This window comes from Zeugodacus cucurbitae, chromosome 2 (genome assembly GCF_028554725.1).
Source record: "Zeugodacus cucurbitae isolate PBARC_wt_2022May chromosome 2, idZeuCucr1.2, whole genome shotgun sequence".
In the NCBI taxonomy this organism is placed as follows: Eukaryota; Metazoa; Arthropoda; class Insecta; order Diptera; family Tephritidae; genus Zeugodacus; species Zeugodacus cucurbitae.
The window spans coordinates 75,280,333-75,306,474 of record NC_071667.1 but is presented as its reverse complement, the minus strand read 5'-3'; the positions used below and the strand labels follow the sequence as shown (position 1 = coordinate 75,306,474).

At 34.4% G+C, this 26,142-nt stretch overlaps 1 protein-coding gene across 3 annotated transcripts in view; it reads right to left on the bottom strand.

Moving 5' to 3' along the window:
- Window positions 1-26,142, bottom strand: part of LOC105211383 (hemicentin-1) — a 454,397-nt gene that overhangs the window by 160,029 nt on the left and 268,226 nt on the right. For all 3 annotated transcript variants that reach the window (XM_054226373.1, XM_029039671.2, XM_054226375.1), the window contains one exon: window positions 653-2,252. In XM_054226373.1, coding sequence (XP_054082348.1) covers window positions 653-1,025 — 373 coding nt within the window. In that variant the 5' untranslated portion in view covers window positions 1,026-2,252. The remainder of the gene's footprint in view (window positions 1-652; window positions 2,253-26,142) is intronic.

Sequence of the window (26,142 nt, the reverse complement as noted above, 5' to 3'; positions counted from 1 at the left end):
GGAAAATATTAAGTTAACAATATATTTTCAGTATGGTTGCCACCTGTTATATTTTTTTAATTTGGTTTTGAATTAAACAATGAATTTATTAAATAAAATGGGTAATATAAAACAATAATTGATAGCTTTATTAAACTTAGGAGGTTTGAGTGGGATTTATTTTTCATGCATATTTTTTTAATGTTGCCACCTATTTGAAAATGTATAGTCCAAAAATTTATAAAATGCGGGAACATATAAAGTATTAAAATTATAAAATGTATGAGTACAGAAGACATGTTGTTGAGCAGTTATGTGTATAGAGTTGCCACCTATTTTTTATTAGTATTGTATGTTCTAAGATAAAATATATATTTCATTCAAAAAAATATATATGTGTAAGAAGGTACCTTTCAAACCTAATTCTTAAATAGCGTTGCCACATAATTAAATTAAATTAATTATTATTTTTTAGCAAAATAAAATTTTGAAGAAAATAAAAACGAACTATTAAGGGAAAGTTAGTTTTATAATGGTATTTATATTCTGATTCTTCTAATAGAACTCTAATCAAATCAGCCGGATTCGCTACTTATTCACAGTACACACTAATTATAATGTACAATTCTTGTTAAAATTCATATATAAAATAAAATAAAAAATCTCGACTTACTCGCTTTCTGAAAGTCCTGTGACTCGTCGCAGCCCGTTGGACCCCATGTGCTGGCGAGTAGCATGCATATCAGCAGGAATTGTTCGCTCCAGCCTAGGTTGAGCCAATGCAGCGAGTGACGAGTACTGCTGCTGTTGTTGCTGTCGTTTTCTCTGTTGTTGTTGTTGCCATTGTCGTTGTTGCGCTGGCTCTTCAATGCAGTGCAATAACATTTTCTGCGCACCCAACGACTCTCCGGCAGACAACATTTGCTTGTGTTTGTTGTAGTTGTTACACATGTTGTTTTTGTTGTTGCTAATTGGTTTTGCTCCGCAGCATTTACAAATGGGACTTTTTGATTGATAATATTTTGGGAAAATTGCGGGGTTGCCATTTTGTTGCACGTGTCTGCAATCCGTCATTTATATGTGAATGCAACCAACCGAATAAGTTTTAATGGAAACTTTGGAGTTTTATTTTTCTTATTTTTGTTGTTTTACTAGTTAGTTGCTAGTTGCTACTTGACACTTAATACTTTGTAATGCTTCCTTTTTAAATAAAATTCTACATTTACACGCTTGCACTTCAACTTGATATGTTGTTGTTGGTATTATTGTTGTTGTAATTGTCAACAATGTCTCTGCCAGGCTGGCAAGTATGTCTAATAGTTTTTGATGCGTCTAGAATTGTTGCCTTTTGTAATTGTATACTTTTCATGCTGTTTGTGGCAGCAAAAACTTGGCATTACACATAATTACAGTGTTGCCACCTATATATGTTTTTGCTTTTGTTGAGTTGTTCAGCAGTGCTCACTTGTAGTTTGTTAGTGTGTAATTGCTGACTCAAACGACGACCAAACGACGTTGGGGCAGTGACAATGATGGCATCAAGTAAACGCTTATTATTGTTGTTTTTGGCTGCGAATGGCAACACTTTAATTTTATGTTTCGTGAATTCTTGTTTCCTGGTTTTTGTTTGCTTTTGCTTTTGTAAAATAGTTGCGCTATAACTGTAACTACTGACACTACCAACACTTGCAGGAAGAGCTAATGTCATTTACAGTTGTTTTTGCTAGTATTGTAGTTGTTGTTGTTGGCAGCAACATTTGCTTTTAATGAGCTTTTGCTGTATGCGTGCACCTCTGCAATGCCATAACATTTTATTTTCGTGCCAAATATTTGTAAGCGCTTGTTGTTGTTGCTATTGTTGTTGCTGCGCATTTATTTAATTTTTTGTTGCTGCTGCGGCGTTTCACCTTTCTCCTAGCTCACTTCTTCTATGCTATAATCAGCGGTAAATATGCACGCGGACACTCGAGTGTTGTTGTTGTTGGTTTACAAGCACTTAAACGACACGCTCTTAATGTTTATTGTTTTTGTTGCTGTCTGTTTTTTATTATTTACTTGTTGTTTGTTTTAACATGCGAGTCCTTACTCGTTCTTTGCCCTTTTTGTGTGTGATTTTTTTTTTTTGGAATTTTTTCGCCTTTCAGTTTGCCATTTACGCTCGATATTTCCGTAGGCACGCACACACTCACACTGCGGTCCAAGGTCCTGCCTGCTGGCGTTCCTTGCGCTTGTTCAGCCGTTAAATGCGCCGCACACCAAGGTTCACCGAAAATCTGAAAAATTGGCAGAAAATGCAAAACATTTATAATTTTATATATTATTAATTTAGAGAGAGCAGCAGAGATGAAAGGAGAAAAGGTTAAAGACATAAAAATATTTAAGGTTTTCTAAGGGTGTACCCAGATGTGGGCATAGCGTTGGTTGATGTATCCAACGCGCATTTCAGTTGAGTCCATTTTATATTTTGTGCTCATTAATGTGTCATTTAAATGATTTAAAATACTCTGTTTATAATTTGAGTTCTCCAAATCGTAAACTGAAGACTCCACTGTAGAAAGCTTTTTAAAGCTTATGTAAGTTTATGTCGAATGATGACGCAGTAACTTAAAAAACAACATATACATATCTAGTCAATGTTTATTAAGTTAATTTTAAGTCAGTCTTCAATAAATTTTGACAATTAGACCGGAAATCATTATCATCAAATAATTTACTAAGAAAATCTACCCAATGATGACAAATACTCCAACCTTTACAAATTAAAGCTTGAAGACATTTAAGTTTTCAGATATGTTCCTAATTGAGTCAATTATTAATTGAGTCAATTAGCAAAATTTAAATTAGTTAATTAAACCAGTTGTTATGCCTTAAAACTGAGACATTAAGAAGCACTTTCAATAAATTAAACATTTGATACAATTAAGTATTCAGACATATTCCTAAATGAGTCAATTAGCAAATGTATAATTAGTTAATTGACAAAATTAAGGCGCTGTCTGATATGCATTAAAAATCTTTCTGAGACTCTAAGAAGAAATTTTGTTTGTCACCCAATTTGCAGACTTATTTCACTCGATATTTCACTATAAAATAAAATAAAATGAGTTCAAATACGTGAATGAAAAGAGTGATTCGCTCCGTCAAATATGTAAATTGAGTAAATCGGTTTGAACCATATACATAGCACATTTATTTTAATACATCAAACTCTTATTTTTTCGGAGTATTTCCTTTTCTACCGAAAGTTATTTTTCGTCTCTTACCAGAAAAGAAAGAGAGAGAAAGCCAAAGTATGGAGAAAAATTCTGCTGACAATGAGTCTAGAAGCGAAATCATGGATCTGGATGGTTTCGACAATGTAAATTAACGAGATTATTTTATAAACTGGGAGTTGTCGAATTGGTTTTGTACATCGATAACTTTGATTCTTCAGATAGTAATCAAACGAGCTATTGATTCTGATATCGGCCGTATAACGAAAATAAATGAAAAAGGCAGACCAGCCTAATATACCATTTTGTAAAGCACATTTATTTGATTAGAATGGTCAGAACTTGTCCAATATTCCAAATTAAAGTCGAAACATTATCATGATTTAAATAAACTGTTGAGATCATGAAATCCAGAACTTCAGTTAGACAACTTCACGGTAGGCTACACTTAACTAATTTCAAAAATCTTCTTATAATACTAGATTAACTCTGTTAAGTGAGACAGAAGTAGATATTAACTATGTGCTTGGTAAGACTATGGAGAGAAGTTTGTCTCGAAAGAGACTGCTAATGCAGTTTTCTCTTACCGACTCTTTTCGTTAGTAAAGTATTTAAATAGAATAAAGTGTGAAATTATTTTAAAATTTTGAATCTTTGCAACTTAAAGAAAATCTGAAACAACCAGAGAAGACTTCAAAGAATATTCATAAGAATACTTAAATGAAAATCTCTGTATGGTTTTGTATTTCTCTTTTATAATGCTCTCTTATAGAGTAAAGAGTGAGAAAGACTTGAAAAAAATGCTTTAAGACTGTGAAGAAAGCATTGATAGCAAACATTTTAATACTTCTTTATCAATAAAAAATATCTGAAAACATATTTTTATGGCGCACTGTGTACAAAAGAAGAAAAGGTTAAATAAGCTTAGCAACATGGCAACACCTAGATACAGGAGATACACATACATCTGCAAACACAACATATTTTGTCCACAAAGAAGTGTCTTAGAGAATATTTAAAAAATCTGTTAAAGAAAATGTGCGTTAAATCTTCAAAGACGAAGAATTTCAACGTTTCTTCGGTACTTTTTAGGTATTTGTAGTAAGACGGTGCTGAAAATTCATTGCATACTTTTGTCAAGACAACTTCATTCATGCAAAAAATCACACGAAAGACTTACTTACACACAAACACATTTGTAGACACTTAGTAACGGCACTTTTGCGTAGCAAAAACGTAGATGAAACAGCGCAACCAACAGAAAAATTGTAAAAATGCAGCAAAAAATTTTACGTGTTTCTATCAGCGCGTATATCTGCATGTGTATCCATGTGTGTGTCAGTGTGTGCGAAAAAAGTCATTTTTATTGACAGACGCAAAATCGTAAAGTCGTAAATTGTGATCGTAAAATGTAAAAACATGAGGTTAAAGGGTTGAAAATGAGTTGTTTTCGCATATTTTCTGACTGCCATTGCTGTTGTTTGTTGTTATTAGTAGACGACTGTTTGACGCTCTTTTAAGTGCTAGTTGACTGGTGCAAATGGCGATGATTTCGACTCAATGAAATATATTTTTATGTGCCCCAAACACATTTACATATGCAAATGAGTGTGTGTGTCAATGTATAACTGTATGTGGACACTTGTAAATGCTGTATGAGCATGAGCAGCTATAAAGTTAGTCTTAAATCTTGAGGGCGTCAAACAGTCATTTTTTATATTCTCTAAAAAACAATGGAATTACACAATTCAGAGTGAAAGAAATGCGTGAAATTACATATTAACTCTTTACTGAGGCTGCTGAAAGAAATTCATGAGATTAATATGAGGTTGTTTATATCAGGCAATGAAATAGTGTGAAATTATACCACAGTCCTCTCCAATTAGAACGCCAACAATAGCAGATTAATCAAATATACAATAAAGGACCAGGAGAGTTCTCAAGAGAGTGATGTGGTGTCAAGATCGTGTGGTAAGTGTAGTTAAAGTTAAGTTAAGGGGTTATATACAGTTAGACGGCCGGAAAAAAGTGAATTTTCCAGATTTTTTTCTGAGAAAACTTTTTAATATATTGATCCGAAAATTTATACACATATTATGGTATCTTTTAACTGTATTTTAAGACTTAGTACTAGTAAAAATATTTCTTTAAAAAAGAGCTACAGCTGATCTCCAGGAGCTCCTCTCAAAAAAGACGTTTTGCGGTGACCACTATATCTCGGAACTGGATCATCCGAAATTAAAAAACCAAACAGATTTCGTTAAAATAATGTTAAATCAAGTAATTAATCGAAGGAATAAGCAAAATAAAATTTTTTGACAAAATGGCGGTTTCTCAAAAAAAAAAAATCGATTCTTCACCGAAATTTCGGCCTTAAATTGTTTATAAAAGAAAAATATTAATCGGAGAGAAAAAATCTTCGATTAATTACTAAAAAATATATTTAAGAAGGTCGTGTTAAAATTTGAGACTAATCGGTCTAGCCGCGTTTAAAGTTTGGACCTTGTACTTCCAAGCACTCTGAAATGCCTTTTCAAATTTGATTATAACTTTGAAAATATTCACCGGAACGATATGAAATTTTCTGTGTGTATTCTTAAATATATGTATGTACATTAAGAAAATGAAATAAAAAAAATCGATTTTTTGAAAATCCTAACTGTATATAACCCCTTAAGTTAGCTCTATCTAATTCGCTACAAAAGCATTTCATAATTTGGGTCAACTATGGTTTCATGACATTTAAAATCACATATAAGGTTCTGTAGACAGAATAGAGTGGAATATAAAAAATCCTTCTTTGGACTATACTATGGTCTCGAGTTTATATGTATCTATCCAAGGGATAATAACTCGCCACATAACATAAGACGTTAGTCAAACTGCTCCTTCATAGCTATCCCATCATATCGGTCTCGATATTTGATGGAACACTTCTTATTCGGCGATAATCAAACGAAAGACTCCGTGGGCCCCTTTGCAAAGGATAAACCCGGTTCAGAAAGACTAAATCAGAGGCTAGTACGCGTACAAGACGGTACTGACATGTGAAACTATTCAGTACAAGATTCTGGAAACACATCGTGATGGCGGAGAAGAACTGTAATCAATGGCTATCTAATTCATGAGAGAGAATAGAAAAAAAGAGGAAAAATGATATAACATTCTAAATGTCTTTAAGAGTAGTCCTTTTTTTTCAAAATGTGCATGAGCAAGCGATGGATAGATCTCAAGAAGAAGAAGAAGTAAAATATGAGCTTGATCATATTCCTTGGCTAATTTATTTCGAGATTACTTTCCGATTCAAGTTAGATTTAGTGAAAATTTTATTACATCTACTTCAAGTGCTGAGTGCTGATGACTAAACGCAGAGCCCAAAAATCCTCAAAGTATCAAATTATGATCTCACACTCACCTTGAGAGACCCATATTGTGATCCAGTAACTGAACTGAAGCCAAAATAACTCGTATCTATGTATGTATATACCTAACATACTCATCCAAATATTTATATACTGTCATTCAAAATTCGCTAGTGTCAATTTTATTGCGCAAAAAACAACTCAACGCCACAAATCACACGGCGTGCGCTCTGTGCTACGGTGAATTGATGGTTGAAATGTGATGCAAAGCAGAAAATAAAATTTTGATGGCTGCTCTAAAATAAAATATTCACGCTATGAATATTACAATCGCTATATTTGATTTTTTGTTTTTGTTGTTATTTTTTGTTGTTGTGTGGCACAATGCGACACTGAACGGGTGGCCACCCTCTTTGCGCGCTGCTGTTTCCGTTGCTTGGTTGTGCCCGTCCCGAGGGCAAACATTTTTATACGCGTCCCCACCACCACCAACAGCTGGTTGGAAGCTTGGCAAAATAAGCAATTCTACAGGAATCAACAAAAATACAAAAACAAAAAAAAAACAAATACGAAACAAATGGAACGTCGAAACAATCAACACTTTTATTGCGTGTCAAACTTTTCTCTGCAGATGTGCGCACACACTAGGATAACAGCAGGATAACGGCAATTAACTCGCAAGCGTAAAATATTTACCGTTGAAAAACAAAAAAAATGCATAATAATTATTACAACAAACACAATGGCCCGTATGATGATGACAACCCCGCCATTAGAGAGCGTTAAAGCGCCAGAACACACACGCGTCAAAAGCAAATAAACAAACAAAGTCATAAATACGCGCGCGCACACACACGCACTCATTCACAAATGAATATAAAAAATTTATAAATTGTATACAGACACTTGAGAGGTTCATTAAAGGGTGGAATGCTACATACAAGCATTTATAAGGTTTCTGTTGATTTAATGAAGATACTTCTGCGTTGTAAACAGTTACGCGGCGTCGCCCTCGTCACGCTACATTTAAAGCGTATAAATTTACAGATATGTTAATGCGCCTGCAGTTATGCTTGCATGTGTGCGAGTGTGTTTGTGTTAAATGTCGAATTCATAAAAAGTTGTTAATCAAGTAGCATACATACACATACACACACATGTGTGCTTATGCTAAGTGGCCTGCCGGTGCGCCAGACGCGGCACACACTCCACTGGCTGGACGACGGCGGCTAATTGCTTGATTGAAAAAACGCCCGCTGGAGAGCGTAAAAAAATGTGATTGCACGCGCACAGCAAACAAATAAATTTGTAACTTTAACGGTTATGGCAGTTTTTCAGGTTGGTTGAGGAAAAATATTGAATTTTTTTTTGAAATATGACTAAATGTTTGTTTTTATATATAAAATACATGTAATGGCATACTTTAATATGTATTTATAAGAAGTAAGGGTGAATTAAATTAGGGTGGAGGGGAACATTAGCCACACTCGAAAAGGAAAAAAATTAAAATCAACGTGGGATTTCCAAAAATAAAATAAAATAAAATAAAATAAAATAAAATAAAATAAAATAAAATAAAATAAAACAAAACAAAACAAAACAAAATAAAATAAAATAAAATAAAATAAAATAAAATAAAATAAAATAAAATAAAATAAAACAAAATAAAATAAAATAAAAGAAAATAAAATAAAATAAAATAAAATAAAATAAAATAAAATAAAATAAAATAAAATAAAATAAAATAAAATAAAATATAATAAAATAAAACAATCGTTTAAAATTCTGCCTCGATAGTGAAATTTATAATTTTGTATTATGCTCTGGTCGAAAAGTTTGATTTATGGAAGGAAAATTGTATGAAATTTGGACTTCTATTGTCAATTCAAGAGTTCGAGTTATGGAAGTTTCACTGTATTTTTTTTTTCGAAGGGATGCCAGATGCTTAAATATTTGGAGGAAAATATGGCCAGTGTAAAGAAGCACAAAGACGTGAGAATAAAACTATTGGAAAGAATTATCACATGTTTATTTTCTTATGCCTAAATAAATAATAATTTAAAGTTAATTTCAAAATTAAAATGATTTTTGGATTTTTGGGAGCGATTGGCAGCCTAAAGCCTTAACATCTATAAAAAAAATCAATATTTAAGATATACTTTGGTAAGTTTTAATGTCACACGTAGCGCTGAGCACATAAATTTCCCCGCTTTGGAGGTCTCGGAAATATGAGCTGGCGTCAGATCTTAGACTTACTCGTAAAAACTAATGCAATTCCGACCGTCTGAAAATAATGTCGCCAAAAAGTTTAATTTATTTAAGCTCGCTATCATATATACCAAGTACGCAGTATGACATTAATTACCTAACTCCTTAAAGTATAAAAATGACACTACAGACCTACTTAAAAACACTTGTCAAAAACATGCAGAATACAAAAAAAATAAAGTGTGTTGCCCTTAATAAATACCATTTAAATGCTAATCCCGTTTAAGGACTTTCAATATTTGCCAAGAGCAGTATATTAGCAATCGCTCGCGTATCACCGAACATTTCAAATTAATCTGCTGTTAATTAGAAAGGCAAGCAAAGCTTTTATAGACGCACAAAAGAAAGTTAAAGCGGATTTGAACTAATCCCGCAAAACACAAACAAACAAATGGAGAAGACGAAAAGAAACATACACGAATACAAACATAGAAGCGCACAAACACACAAGCATAGAAACATAGCAACATCGCAGCATATGCGACATATTTAAACTGCAGTATATTTAGCTGCTTAAATAAACAAATAATACAGTGGATTACGACAGCAGCCGAAAGGTGTGATGACGAAGAAAACCCGGATTAACAACTTTGTGCAAACAAAAAGGGAGCTTTGAAGTTTTTTCTCAAAAAGTCACTGAACTTTTTTGCGATTTTTTTTATTTTTATTTTTTTTTTGTTTTTATTTTATTTTTAGGTTGTTAGGTTTTGTAAAACGCACGACAATATAAAAGTGAAATTCTAATGCAGCTCGCTTTGAAAAAGTGTCGCTTCATACGACATTGCCAGCTGTTGCCTACTTTAGGGCGCACGGCAGCTATTATCCTTTCAAAACAAACAAAACGCTCGCAAATAAAAATGTGAAAAAGCGGTACACAAAAATGAAACAAAAACAAAAACACAAACAGCAACAACGAAAAATAAAATACGGTAAATATAAAAGTTGTCTAAGAAAAAATCCGAAATCCGTTTAACATGCATTGTTTGCTTTGGCGTGTTATGTTATCACCCAACAAACGAAACGACACCAGCAGTAGCTCCAGCAACAGCAACAGCCGCCACGCCGCTTGCAACAACAATGGCGGGGTAAGGACGTACTTATGCAACGCAAAATGCGGGATTAAACAAAAACACAAGAAAATAAAAAATAAAAAAATAAATTTATTAGACTGGCACAAAGGGCTTGCGCGCGGAGGAAGGGCGCTTGCGGGGTAGAGAGAGGATAGAGTGTGAGTTTCACGTTTTTTTTTCGTGCTTTGTAAGCCTTTCATGGCCAAACAAATTGCGAAACACATACAAGAGCACACAGAGCGGCCAGGAAAGGTTCGGCACTTGTAAACTTTCGGACACATTTGTGTTGAGCCGAACAAATAAAAATACAAAAAATTAAAAAAAAATGAAAAAATAAAAATTGTAATGAAAGCACATAAAAAGTGGCGTCTCACTAAAAAGCGAGAGTGTACGACAAGATTATTAATTAAAAGGGTTTGGAAGCGATTTAGAGCGAGCACGCGAGCGCGCGACCGAAAGTGAAATTAAGTCGAATTTGAATGGAGTGGACCCAAACCAAACGCGGCGCTTAAGGTCGTTCCGGCTGGTAACAAGTATGAAAGCGTGCGAAAGTTTGGCAGTTTGGTAAGCTTAGTAATTGTAAATTGAAGTGCCTTTTTAATAAGATGAAGGCAATTTTTTAAATTCACCCAAGCAATTTGATAAATGACAGCGGTCGCTGTGGAGTGGGGGTTGCCATATTTGAATACTACTTCAATTTCGTTCTTTTTTTTGGAGCTTTCACTTTAATTTAGCATAAACAAATAATATGATACGAACATTTAACAAAAGCCCAAGCAACTACGCTTGTTGTAAGGGCTCAAGCAATGTGTTTGAAATGTTCGTAAGAAATGTCAAAAGCACCGAATGACGGTTGACATGACGTTTAAATTGGAAATTAGTTAAGGCAGAAAGAAGTTAACAAAAGCAGAATTTGCAAAAAAAAGTAGAAAATTCTTAAAAAAGTATGCGTGAGAAATTCGAAAAGTTTATGACTTTTATTGAGCGTTGTGTAATGCCTAACTCTCTACTTGTTGTTGGTTGTTGCTTGTCAGAGTCCTTGCAACGAGCTTAAGTTTTGCACTTGTGAAATTCTCAGAAGTCAAAATTGTTACTTTATGTAGTGCAAAATGGCATAAAATTCTTGCAATCCTTATTTTATTGCGCGAGTTAAAATTTTATGAGCAAGAAATTGCTAGAACAATAACTGGAAATCTAAGTGGAAATAAAAATATAAATGCTACGGAATAAGTGTCACATTTAGAAGTGTTCACTTTATAATTTTTTTAGCTATGCGTATTCTATCAATATTTCGTACACATTTTTAAACTTGTTAAAAAAATTATTAAATTTATGTTTAACTTTACTAATATGACACTAATTGGCCTAAATGCATGCCGACTTATTAGTTTAGTGAAATAAGAAAATGTTGAAGAATTGAATCAAATCAAAAATGTTTAATTAAATTGTTTAATTAATTCATTTACTCAATTAAGTTATTGAAAATAATAAGCTAATTGACTAAAATAAGAGTTGTATGAAAGGCTATGTTAGTTTAGTCAAATCAAAATTTTTTAAAAATTTTTTCCAATTAATTAATTTAATCAATTAACTAATTGAGTTTAATTAACTAATTGTCTAAATTAAGTATTGCATGAAATGCTATGTTTAAATAATTTTTTCAATTAATTAATTATTGTTTTATTTATTTTAGTATTATTAGCTAATTGACTTAATTAAGTGTTGCATGAAATACCTTGATAGTTCAGTTAAATAAGAAAATAAACTATAATTTAATCAAATCAAAAATTGTGAAATAAATTCTTTCAATTAACTAATTTATTTTTGCAATTAATTAAATAGTGAATTAATTAATGTAGTATTATTAGTTAATTGACTTAATTAAGTGTTGCATGAAATACCTTGGTAGTTCAGTTAAATAAGAAAATAAACTATAATTAAATCAAATCAAAAATTGTGAAATAAATTCTTTCAATTAACTAATTTAGTGAATTAGCTCAGTTTCAATAGCTTAAATAATTGTCCAAATTAAGTGTTGTATGAAATACTATTTTAGTATAGTCAATTAAGAAAATGCAATTTAGTAAAAAAAATTTAAATACATTTTTCCAATAACTAATTATACTCATTTAGTTAATTGACTAAATTAAGAGTTGTATGAAATGCCGTGGTATAAATAATGTGTTAAAGAAGCTACTTCTACTTTAGTCAATTAAAATCGGAAGTCACTAAATGCATCATTGTAAACGATTAAAGAGCAACAGCATCCCTCTCCCGCTAACTCTAACTCTGCTGTCATGAAAACAAATTTTCGAGAAAAAAATCTTGTAAACTCTTTGAAACCGACCCACTAAGTATTTGTGCCAACTGAAGACTATTTAAACGCCACAAATCAAATACCAGCTTCATTGAACTTACAAAACTTGTGGCTGTAGCAGGAAAATTGCGCACGAAAGCACGCTACGGACTGAAGCAGCCAGGAGTCGGTTAACATTTTGTTAAATTCGCAGTAAAAGTGCGCACTGGCAGTAAATATGAAACTTTAAAAGCCAGCCAAAGTAGTGCGGTGAAAGTGCTGTAAAATTATCTGCACAACAACAAAAGCAACAATAATACTACAAATACTTGGTATGTCAGTGTGTTTGCGATGGATGCTAAGCGGAATTGCCCGAGCGCCTGTCCGATTTAATTGGCACTGTGTCTAAGCGAATACGCCAGCGGCAATGCAGGTGTTGCAAGCAGCGAGAGGGGAGAGGTGGGTAGCATGAGTATAACAAATATTTTGCGTAACTAAGTGCTTTGATAAAACTTACAGCAAGTGTAAACAGAAATTTCACTTGAAAGTCCAGCAGCTAAAGTCAGAAAACTACTAGTACGAACAACAACAACAACAATAACATAATTAACACAAAAACCAAGAGAAAGTGTGCTTGAAATGCGAGAAGCTGCAAATTTAACGAAATTCCAATGAAAAGTGTAAGTTCAAAAGTTGAAATTTGTGTCGATAAGAGCGAGCATTAATTACCGAAAAATACATACACACATACATACAGAGAATCGCTTGCAGAGACGCTTAAATCATAGCTGGAAAGTTTGTGCACTTAAGCGCTGTGTAGCTGGGTACATACAGCTGTGTATGTATGTATGTGTATATGTATTGGCACTCATACAGGCAGGAAGGCAGGCGGGGCAGCCCAGCTGTGCGCCGAGGTGTTGCTTTGAGCAGTCTGCAGCTGAAAATACACCCCTGCGTTGCTTCACAGAGCAGCGTAGCGCCTAAAAAGTTTTCGTTGTTTTTTGTTTCATTTTAATTTTTAATTTTATTATGAGTTTTTTGCTGCGCGCTGCTCTTGTTTGTTGTTGCGCTTTGGATATTTTAGCTTAATGAAGTTCCATGAATTTGGGCAGATTTTACTGGCTGCTATTCAGCAAGCAGTTGTGCGGAGTGAACCGCCGGATGGACGAACGGACGCACGGTCCGACAGGCGGACGGAGGGACGAACATGTGCCGCTCTATGGCACGCCGGCGTACGCAAACTTTATAAATAAATAAATAAATTGGCCTCGCATACAATCAACGCAACTTCACGAAAAAATAACGGAATAATAAAGCGTACAAACTGAAACAGCAAAAACAACATACACACACACATATAAAATAAAGCAATAACAAGAACAAACACAGTCGAACAAACAAAAATTGTGAAATGAAAATTTTCAAAATGAGGTAAACGAAAATGAGGCCAAAAGGTCAATTTGACTGCGGTGAAATCGTAAACTGCGCACCGCTTTCATTATATGCATAGGAGTGTGTATGTTTGTATGGGTTTGTGCCGGTGCTCACGTGCGAATACGCGAATTACGATGTGTTGGTGCGCGCAGCAATCAGATTTTTGGTCCACCAACAGGCTGCCAGGCAGGCAGTTAACGCAAGGGACACGAAAACATAATTACAAACATAACGTAGCATAACATTACACATAACATATACATAGCATATATACGCCACATACTTAGCTATATACACGTAATTATATATGAATATTCGCTTTTTCGCTTGTTGCGGCATGGTCCAGCGCTGTTGTGTACGCTTATTATTTAATGGAGCGCGAAAAAATTAAAAACAACAACAACAACGCACGCACTCATGGAAAGTTTTATGTAAAGTCTCGAGAAAAGAATGCCACAGAAAAGCAAAACATTCATTGTTGTTGCCGAAATTTGGCGGAGCACACCCCTACTGACATCCCTACTAGCCACCTCTACAGCTGCCGCAGTTGCAGGTGTTGCCAGCTTTTGGCGTAAATTTATTATTTGCTGGCAAAAAATCATGATGCCGCACGCACTCACATTTCATAATAAAAACGTAGCAAAACAAAATCACAACAAAAAATGTGCAAATGGCAGCCAACTCCACCCTGCTACACTCATAAATTATGCAAAGATTTAAATGTTCGGGGAGCCGATAATTTGCTGTATGCCACTTGAGAGGCGAAATCAGTTTGTTTGAAAAATTAATAAAATTAAGTGAAATTCATTTTGTATTTTTTGTTGCTGCAATGAATATGGAATGCTTTTTATACAGTGACTACAATATAATGGTTGAAACAGGTCAATTAGTTGACGCAATTAAGTGGTAATTGAGTCAATGAGTAAAGAAAGATAATCAATTTAGTTGACACAATTGGTATTTGGAAATATTTCGATAAATTTTTAAGTCTTCTAACCTCAAGCGTTGCATAAATTTTTTTTTATAAATTGTTTGACAATTAGCTAATTGCATTACTTCTGGTAAACTTAATTATATTGAAGATGACTGAGTCCGGTAGTGATTTATTTTGCTATATTTTGCAACGAAACAAAATAAAATGAAATTATTGATCCATGATTCCTATTCTCATATAAGACATTAAAGAGTGTTAAGGAAACTATTCAATAGCTGCAAACTTATGACAGACTGTAAAAATGTTAAGAGAGCAGGAGCTATGAAAATTGAGTTGAGCGTCGCCTCTACTACTCCAACTTCTTGATTCAGTATAACCCTAAAAAATAATATTTAAACGATCAGTGGAATTCTATTTTTGTCAATTAATAAGTGGAAGAGTTAATTTAGTCAATTCGAAAGTTTTGAATTTATTTTATTCAATAATTTAATTTAGACAATTATTAATTTAATCAATTAACAAATTGAGTGTAATTAACTAATTGAATAAATTAGAAGCTATATGAAAGGCTGCAGAATTCAAAATTCTTCAAAATTAGGCAATTATCAAATTGGTTGAATTAATATAGTCAATTATGGAAATTTGAAAAAGAATTATTGAATTAATAATTAATTTAGTCAATTAACTACTTTTGAACAATTAGCAATTAAACTATTTAATCAATTAAAAAATTTCATATAATTGACTAAATTAAAATCAGTGTGAAATTCTGCTAATTTAGTCAATTAACAAATTGATTAATTAGTTTTGTCAAGAAAGAAATAATAAAACAATTTAATTTCAATTAAAAAATGTGTAAATAAATGTACTCAATTAATTAATTTAGTCAATTAACAATATTGAGTGCAATTAACTAATATTTTAAATCGAAAACAATGCTATATACATTAAAAATGCGCAAGGTCACTTTAGAAATAATAATAAACACTTAAGCGCAGACGTTAGCCATCACTTGCATTTAGGTGTTAAGAACGCAAATTTCGAACCACCTACTCAATTATAAGGCTTAACTGAATATTAGAAAAGCCTTTAAAGGAATTACAATGAATTATTAATACAAAAAGGTAGCTAAACTCCTTAATCATACACCTACACAGGGTAATTAAAGCGCGTAGCAAAGCTCTAGTGACGTCGCTGTCGATTATTATTGTGGCGTTTATATACATACATATATGTATATATTAAACGCCAAAATTATCACTTTGAAATTCCATACGGTGATTAAAAAATATTTAAATAAAATATTTAATAGATTAACGAGAGCTTTAAGCACAGCATATGCCAAAGCTTAATCAAACACTATTGGCGTTGAAAGCCGCATGTCATAAGTAGGTAGTCAGCTGAAAATATGTGAATATGTGACACAATATAATTCAATTTCACTAAGAATTATCCAATTAAAATGTTTTTGTGAAGAGGTTGAGAAAAAGCAAAGTGCGAAAATCAGAAAATTCAATATGAAATTAATGAAAAGCTGCTTTAAAGTGTCACACACAGAGCGAAGCACTTGCTGGCGCTTGCAAAAACAACACACACACACACACACACACACATAGAAATGTACTCACATATGTGGCACTTTTAGAACGCATCTTTTTAGCGCCACAGGCGAGCCATACATGGCGTATACGCAACATTTCTCTGTATGAGTGTCTGTTCACATGATTTTTGCGCAGCACTAGCCATCAGCTGCTTTTTGAATTTATTATATTTGATGGAAAAGGTTTTACGCTTTTGTTATTGTCAAGTGAAAGCGCAAAGACAACAACAATAAAAAAGTCAAGCTTTTCATGCAACGCCAGCCAGCGATGATGTCCGGCTGCGTCCGTAGTCGAAAATCCAACAGAAGGAGAAAATAATCGATGAACCATCTTTTTGTCAATAGATAGCTGCCCTACAGGACACACACACATATATGAAAATACTTGTATGAGTATGTGCATGCGAGCCATTATTATTACATACTACCCATGGAGTTTGGCTGTTGACATCAGGTAAATAAACTAGCGTGGCTTTGTAGCCCCGTCTCCTGCTGCTTTTTGCTGCATGCTTTTATGCTATACTCTGCATATGTGCGTGTGTGAGTGTAGTGTTGCCTGGGCGCTACGTTAAAGCCTCATCAGTGGCATTCTGTATGCAATTAATATGCGCTGCTCGCTTGGAAAATATGCTGCACTTACGTTTGGTTAGTTATAACTACACTGAGCGGGTATATATGAACATACACCCTCAGATATATATGCAGAGTGTATGTAGTGTAGTAAAAATGCATATGCCGCAGCTGCATATGCTATGAACAGGGTATGACAATAATGCCAGTTTGCAGGTGTATATGTTTGTGTGTTGCAGGCAGGTTGTTTTTATCTCTATATGTATGTATGTATGTATATATGTATTTCCTCACAGTTTATTGTGCTGCAAAAAATTTATCACAGCTGCCACTGAACCGTGTCGAGGCGAGAGTGTATTTAAACTTGCTATACGTGCGAAAAACTACAGCCCACGCATATACATACAGACACACACATTTATAAACTTATTCATACATATATACGCGTGCAAAAATAATATTGTGTACCATAGGCATAAGCCTGACGCAAGTGCAATCAATTATTCACATAAGTTAGGTAAGCCTATTGCGTTTGCTGCCACAGTTTTTACATATTTAAAAAATTTAATTTCTTTTCCCAAATATTAATGCCTTAAAATCCATTAAATTTTGCCAATATCATAAAACAGCAAATTTTTTCTTGACTATTCAACGCTGCAACTGCACGTTCTTGCCACATAATTCGTTGCTTTCATTCTTCTATTTGCTGTTAAATTTTCTTCACCCTCCTAATGCAAGGAATACTTATTGTTGTTGCTGCTGCAAAAAGAAGGAAATATAAAGATTGCACATTCGCGCCGTGCAACACTCGTGGCAGCATTCTTAGCTGCGGTGGCACGCAACATCTTGGCATCTCTTAAATTGTCAACAGCTGCTGGTTACATGCCAATGACCTTAACCGACCGTGTCTATACGATAATATACATAGTCGTGGTTTTGGGGGGTTTCTTTAATGATATTTTATGAAAATATTTTTCCCTAAAGAAAATCCATTTCATAAAGAAGATATGCATAAAATATATTTTTGCCTTTCTTAGACGAAAAAAAAAAGATTATTTAGGTATTATCGTCGTCATTATTTTGTGAACTTCGAGTAGGCTGCCATTACCAGTTATATATCTTATAAGATCCTCTTCTCTGAAGGAATATTTTATTTTAATATTTCAGAGAACTTTATCGAGCATTTTGTCTCTGAAGAAACACCAACCGTATTGTTCAGTTTCTATAGGTCTTTAGTAGAAGTAACCGTAGAGAGGTTCTGGTATCTTTTCATATTTAATCAAAGCAAATATTTTCAAGAATAATTATATTATCAGGAGAAACCTCAGTTAAAGCTAGTTGTTCCCTAAACCCAGTGTCCGATTTAATAAACCTCGCTAAAGGCTATGACTAGGATTAAATCACCCCATGACGGATATTTCCAGATTTAGTAAACTGTTCCAATAGCTTTCTATTTCATTTTCTGATGGACCTAAGCTTATGTTATTGAGTCTAGATTATGTGATTCAAGATCTTTCTTGCAGATTTCCAAATTATATTCTTCTAACACCGATTCTAAGCGCACATTTATCGACAAAATAAATTGCTGAAATTTTGGAATTTGACAGAATTGAAATGGAGGAGATTACAGAAATTTTGTGATAAGAAGAATTGAAATATTGCACTACTTCTATATGCAAGAATAGAATATATAGCTTGTTTGGGAATACCGACGTCAAAATATATTTTTTTTATAATTTTTGGAATTAGTTTTAAAAAAATAATATTTGAAAAAAATTTCATTTTTTTTTATACATATAATTTCCAAAACTCTTATTTCAAAAATTTAAAAAAATATATATTTTCAAAATTTTTTTAATATTTTTATTTTTTTTTTTTCAAATTATTTTGTGAAGTATTTTGAAAAAAAATTCGAAAAAATAAATTTCGAAATTTTTTATTCGAAAAAAAAATTTAGATCAAATTTCGAAAAAAAAAATTTTTTGATGATTTTTAAAACATATACATATTCTTGCATAATTTTTTTTTTTAATTTTCCAAAATAAACATTTAAACTTATATTTTTAAATAAAAAATACGGCTACGCCACTGCACCGCATGCGTCTCTAGGTACCTATATATTGGTTAAAATTTATACCTCAACAAGTGTAGTGCACGTATCGTCCGCACAATGTACGAGCGCATTTCCAAGGAGCACACACAGCCGAACATACAAGCATTGGCGACTAGTATGCGCAAAATGCGTTTCGCCAGCCCTACAGCCACCCAAACAATCGCGCCACAACCAGCTGCAGTCTTGGCAACGCGTTTCATTTAAAAATAGCTGATTGAAATAAGACTTCGAGAGCACAGCGCAGCCATAAGTGAATGGAGTGAATTTTTCTTTTTCTTTTAATTTTATTATTATTTTTTCGCTTTAGTTTTATTTGCCTTTTTCACATGCGTACGCTTTGTATGGCGGTAAGCGCGATGAACGTTGGAGTTTTCCAGCCACGCGCTTGATGTGTGAATGTATGTCTTTGTTGCCAACTATTCGGGCGACGTATTTGCTGTAGCATGGTTCAAATGGTTGGGCAGGAAGCTGGGCGACGGCGAAAGTCACACATATGTATATATGTATGTATATCTATATGTAGAAGTTTTTGTGTGTGTATGTGAAGTAGCTGTCTGGAAAAGTGGCATTTTGTGAAAGTTATAATTATATATTGCTGCTTATGCCATTTATAATGAGCGTGGATACCAGGAAGTTATGTAGATGATTAACTGTAAACACACACACACACAAACACATCATATTTGATATATCTTTTGTTGTTGCATGCGCGTAAAAAATATACGAAATTTAATAATTCTCTGGTGTTAGTCACTGAAGCGTGGTGGAAAATAGTCATCAATAACTGTCAAATTAGCGGCAGCAGCAGCAGAAATTTCACCAGCCTCCAGCGCGAACACACACACACTAGTCGGCTAGTTAATGGTAGCATAAAATTATGACAAACAGCGCCGCCACCGCCGCCGTCATGCATTGAGCCTTTGCGCACATAAATATGACAGCGACGTGACAGCAGTTATGGCGATAATGACAACAACAATGTCACTAATAAATCAACCCTCAAGTTGAGAGGGGCAAGCACTTGCCACATGAGGCGACCAACATACATACACAGGCAGACAGACAGACAGCCAACCGAGATGCGCACGATAAACAGGCAGCTTTTTTCATGAGAATTTCATGTGTATTTGTGTACTTGTGTCTCGTCGCCTACCGTTGCGGTTCGCACCGTAGGCAGCTTTAAGCATTAAGCGAGCGCTGGTAGTCAAATTTAAATGAGCGCGCACTCACAGCGAACAAGCCGCGTAGTATAATGTGCAGTAAACACATGTTTTTTGTGAGTAGCGAAACGAAAATTAAAATTGACAGATGACATTTGCTGTTTGACAACTCACGCAGCAGCCAAAGTTGACAGCGGGGGTGTACGATGTACATGACAAAGCTGACTGCAGTGGAAGGGTTTCAGGCAACAAATAACCGACGTGGAGCATAACAAATAAAGCGTTGATAATGTGGGAACAGAAATGTGAAACAAAGCAACATTAATGAACACCAACAACAGCAGCGAGAGGGATGTGAGTGGGAGTGTCGAGTTGTCAAAAAAAGTTGCGAGAAAGCTTAAGTACATTCCCACAAGACTTCTCAAGTGCAGCACGCACTGAAATTCCGCTTTTCTTTCAGTGCCGCCTCCTCAGCTGTCAAATGCACATTTGTGTCGAATTCGTCAAACGAGCGCCGGCGAACCAACAACGAGATCCGAGTGCGCGACCCCACTTAAGACCAAATGTTGCATTGCTTTGGCCCCTTTTTTCCTTTCGCTGTACAACTTGCCATTCATTTATAAAATTGAAAAGACATAATTTATGGCTAACCATTTGGAAATCATGGTTCGAATGCGCGAACGAGTTTAGCAGCGAGAGCGATTGAGCTTGCAATGTTCGCTTAATGTGCAGCTGCTGTTGCTGTACCCTGTTGTTGTTGTTGCTGGGCGCCGACGCCATTACTGTCGTCAACGGCAATTAACAACAAGTGTTGCCATACTAATGCGTTAATTGCGCTATTGTCACTCTTGTAAGCAGTCGCTGGCATTTGCTTTTTATCCAACTTTTGAGCTTTCGATTCGAACTCATTTTTTTTTGGGTCGGTGACAAAAGACCGAGCTGTGCCGAATAAGTGATGCTCCGACATTTTATCGTCATTATTCAAGCAATAAAAATGCATACATATGTATTCGCGTGTGTGTGTGTGTGTATGGGAGTGTGCTTTGTGAACTTCTTTATTGCCATATTGTTGGCAAACAAATTCCGAAGTTTTCAAAGTAATTCAATGCTGAATTTATGACTGCCATTTGGCTGAGAACTTTCAAGTCATCCGCAGGAAGAAAAAAGAAATTTATTTGAAATACGCATGACAGCCTCATAAGCGAATGTGGGTGTGTGTGTTGGGAGAGAGCTTAGTTTATTTTGAAAACATATGTTTGTATGTAGCTAATGAAAATAATTTGAGTTACGAGACATGAGCAAGACATCAGTAAGACTTCTGACATACTAAAAAATAGCAAGTAACAATTATGGCCATAATTATGCCTTGGAGAAAGCGAGAAGTTAGAAATTATATATATGTTCAGAAGATCAAGGATCCCAAGAGCTCTGGAAACTATATTTAATCCTTTGGTGAGGTGTCGTAAATTTTGATTAAAGGTGTCTCTGGCTATTCTATACTCCTGATGAACTCACTGACTGGTTAACTTAACTTCATTATAGTGAACTGAGAGTGTAGTCAAAGTGCAATCATAGAAAATTGTAAAGCTGATGAGCTGGAAAGGATTATAGTCACGTCCCAATCTCATCAGACTCAAAATGCTTCGGGGCTGTGCTATCCACACTCGGATTACAACAGAAGCTCGAATTAGCTCTACTTCTATTAAGGTAATCAATATCTACATGAATACAAGACCTTTCTGGTCCTTCGTAGATAACAAGAAGACCATTAAACCCGTCGCTGTCTGCAATTCTAATAGATCTTTCTTCAATGAGTCTAAAAATCTTTCCGGTCTCATAACTTATTCAATGAGTGTTCGAATTAGCAAAAAAGTTGTGATGGACCCAAGGCGCTTTGAAAATGGATAAGGCCTTAGATCGATATTTATGCATTTTTGGAACTACAAAGGATCGATCCAGAAATTCGAATCTAATATGTTAAGATCAGGACAATAATGTCTTACACTCGACAAAAATGTTATATTAAACATATTTTGCATACCGGGACTTTAATAATGACGCTCTAAAACCGCCGAACGGATCTTTTCTTCGATTTGTGCAAGAACTTCAGCTCGAAGAAAAGCTCTGACTAATATTTGGCTTCCCACTATTATTTAGAATCACATACAAATACAATATTTATTTATTTTATCTCGAACTGATCTAATGGATATATCTTCATTGAGTCGTTCAAGTCTTTTTTTCCCGGAGTAGTTCTGACTAGTAGGTCGTCTTTTGGAAATTTATGAAAGGGAATGGTTTATATATGGTTTAATATACTCATTGTGAAAAGCCAAAGCTATGTGGAGTGTAGAGTAGTAGCAAGTTATATACCTACTACTGGAGATTTTGCAGGGTCTTAGCGGACTCGGCTGTGGTTAATAAAATGGATATAACGGTATTTTTCAAATCAAATATTTTACTTCCAGAATAGTTGCTTAAACAATTGGGGAGGATTAGCAATGTTAATCGCCTGCTCGATTTAGGTGAATGATAATATAATTAAAGGATTAAATAAGGTTAAAAAATTAAATTATTGGATAAAAAGTTATAAAATCAACCAAAGAGAAAATCGAATTGTGCTCATGATACTAGGTCAAATGTATCTTCACTAATGGATCACACTTTAAATGGAAATTAATGCTGAGCACACACTACGCTTCTGATAAATAATTTATATGCACATATAACAGCCTAAAAACATACATAAATACATACATAAAGAGTTATTTCAACTAAATCCAGTGTCTACTGCTCAAATATGTAAAGCTACACTTACAATATACCCAAACCAAAGCATGCATGCATATACATATACATGAGGCTTATTTTCATTTTACGTTTTTTGTTGCATAAATATACATACAAATACACATACAAATATGTTAAGCTATGTAACTATGTGCGTTGGTTTGAATTTGGGTTAAGATTACAGTGTATTTCTATTGAAAATGCACATGAAAATTTTGTGCTAAGATATTTTCGGGTTTTTGTGCATACTCAGCTGGTTGAGTATTTGAGGTTTCACGTTGCCAATTAAAATTTGGCAAAGCATAAAAACCCACAACACACACTCAAACGAACACACGAAAGTAAATATGTTCGGATGTATGTATGTTGGTGAGCATATGCTTTTAGTGCAACGCCGAGAAGACCATAAATCATAAAAGTTGGCAGTAAGTGCAACTGTATGTGCATTTGCGTGTGTGTGTATGTGTTTGTGTGGCGCTCACATGCCGACATTGCAATAAAGCTGAAGAGACAGTCGAGTGAAATGCGTTTAAATAACTGTAAATTAAAAGAATGTAAAGTAAAACATAAAAGTAAGCACAAATTGAATTTAAAGTGCCAAAAAGCATACTGAGCACGAGCACAAATACACACACATACATACAAACATAACTATCTCTGTGATAGTGCAACTACTTTTGCTTGTGCTAAATGCTAGAATTATGAATGTACAATTGAGCGCAGCTGCATAGACACACATGTGTGTGTGTGATTGAACGAATTCGAGCGATTGCCAAAAATTTCATCATAACTCAATGTCAATGTGTGCACATGAACACCTACAAATGTAACTCTGTATATGTAGGTGTGTTGGTGTGGGTGTAAGCTTGCATATATGGAAATAAAAGCTTAGTTAAATGCATTTATGAACGTTATCAAGAGCAAAGATATCTACATTGGCTACAAAAACAAAATGAAAAGAAAAATATTTCATTCTTCCTGATCTTTATTACAGTGAGCGTCAAAATTATTCAGGAGAAGTCAGTTTTTCTAACTAATGGGGAAAAATTATTGTTCAAATTGTTATTCATACGAGGAATAAACCGACTCAAAGCCATTGCGTCTTTCAATACACTTGTTACATACCTTTATATAGATCAAAGGTGCGTGGACCCAACCTTTTTAAGCTCAAAGTTGTCTTTATTTCATAAATATGAAAAATTTCCAACAGATTACCATCAAATCCTCTCTTTTAATATCACCGGGTCTCGAATAGTATCAATCATTTTTACTCTGAGCGCTAAGCTTAGCTTTAGTTTCAATAGAATAGTGATATAACACTGAACCCTCAACAAAGCTTCTCGTAATAAACGTCCGGTTCTTGATCACTTTCTTATTAGACTTTTTCTCTTAGAATTCACAAAACCATAATTGCAAAAGAAGACAACGAACCTCGTATATCCTGAAATCTTGCTGCTTGGAACTTTCTATAGGGTTGTGCATAGTGTGATCTCCAAATTGACTTCTAAAAGAGTACCTTTGGTACTTACTATTACAACTTGCCAAAGTTAAAGCTAGGTACGAGAGAGATCTTTGATCAAAAAGGAGTGACAAGATCAATTTCCTCGAGACGTATAGACATATGTTTATAGATCGCGGAGTACCTTCAAGTAATTTCCTGCAAAATCCGAGGATAGTTTTGAAAATCAGATCTTTTCATTTGCTTAGAAGTGGATCAAGTATCATCTCAGAACATATTGGCAGTATTCAAAGTATCCACAGATTTCGAATTGTTAATGGTTAATACCTCTAGAGAAAGAAGAAAAACTCAGGATATGATTCGAAAAAGCTCCTACCTTCTATCTTAAAGAATATTAAACTGTTAAGTATAGGAAATTTCTAACTGAAATCAGAAAGTTTGGTAATATGGTATATCTGATGAAAGGTTAATCTGAAAGAACTAGATTCGTTTTGACCTTTTGATTTGTTTTTGACTCTGTTACCATTTTGCGAGAAAAGAGCTTTGGGATCAACAAATTAAACTTTTAGAATCTGTTCAGAACTAGATGTTGGTGAAAATAAACGATCAGATCAGCTTCGGTGAGAACTTGAAAGCACTGTTTTCTTAAGACGTCAGCTCAAAATGACCAACCTCTACAATATGTTGAACACCAAAAAGCTTTCCATATTCCAACAGCTGTTCAAAAACGTTTCGAAACACAAAAGAGATTTCTTTTTATAGTAAAAATTAATATCATATTAGAGTATACTTTACAAGAGAAGCTTAGAGAAGCACATAGCAAGACAACAATTAGATAAGCTCATTCTTCAAAGAAAGCTCACACAAATACTAAAAAAGCTTAAATCACAGATTATTTTCTATGCTTCATACTTTTGTGACACTGTGTTTGATATGACAATGAAGATTTTCGTTTATATGAATGCCGGGAATACCGTTACACACACACACATATATATATAAATATGTATGTAACAAACTGAAGTATTATATCGCTGCTCGGCCAAACAAAATGTGTCAAGAGCTTCACAATATTGTCGAATTACTTAGTGGACGGACAGTACAACTGAATATATTTATATGTATGTATGCATATTTATATTTAAATAATTCAAAAGTATGGCATGCAAAAAGCACGCCAGCACACATACACACACATACTTACAAATACATGCATAGCAGAGCACAACATGCATAACCATTTAACCACAACTTTGCTTGGCCTGAAGCACGTAAGCGTCTTTATATGTGGATGTGTGTGCTTTCAGTATTCTCAAGATGCTGGTTTAGATGCTCAACCGTATGGCCTACAAGCACACACACAACTACATTTAATCAACATATATTTATAAGCATATGTGCTTTAGTGGCTCACACTGACCAAGAAGCCATACTAAGCAACACACACATCAACACACTCTCCAAAACGTGTGGACATATGCTTGCTGCGGCTGGGCCGGTTCGGTCCGGTAAATGGAAAATCCATTATGCCATATGGAAATTTCTTTAGTGCTTGCGGTGCGCTCATGTGTGCCATTGCCATTGCCAGCGTCGTCAGCGTCAACATCGTCAGCGTCAGCCACAACGGCATACATAAAGTTAGCGTCGCAGTCAGCGCCACAGCCAACGTCAGCGTCGCCTTATTGCGTATGCATGCCTTTGATGGCAGCAGTAGTTGTTGTTATTATTGTTGTTGTTGTTGTTTTTATTGTTATTGTTGTAGGTGAGTCAGTGCATATGTAAATCAATGCGCTTATATGAGAGTGTGTGTGAGTGTGTGTGCTTGTTTGTGTGTCAGTTTGTTGGCACGTACATTTCATCTAATAGAATATATTTGCCGCTCGCAGCACAATGGC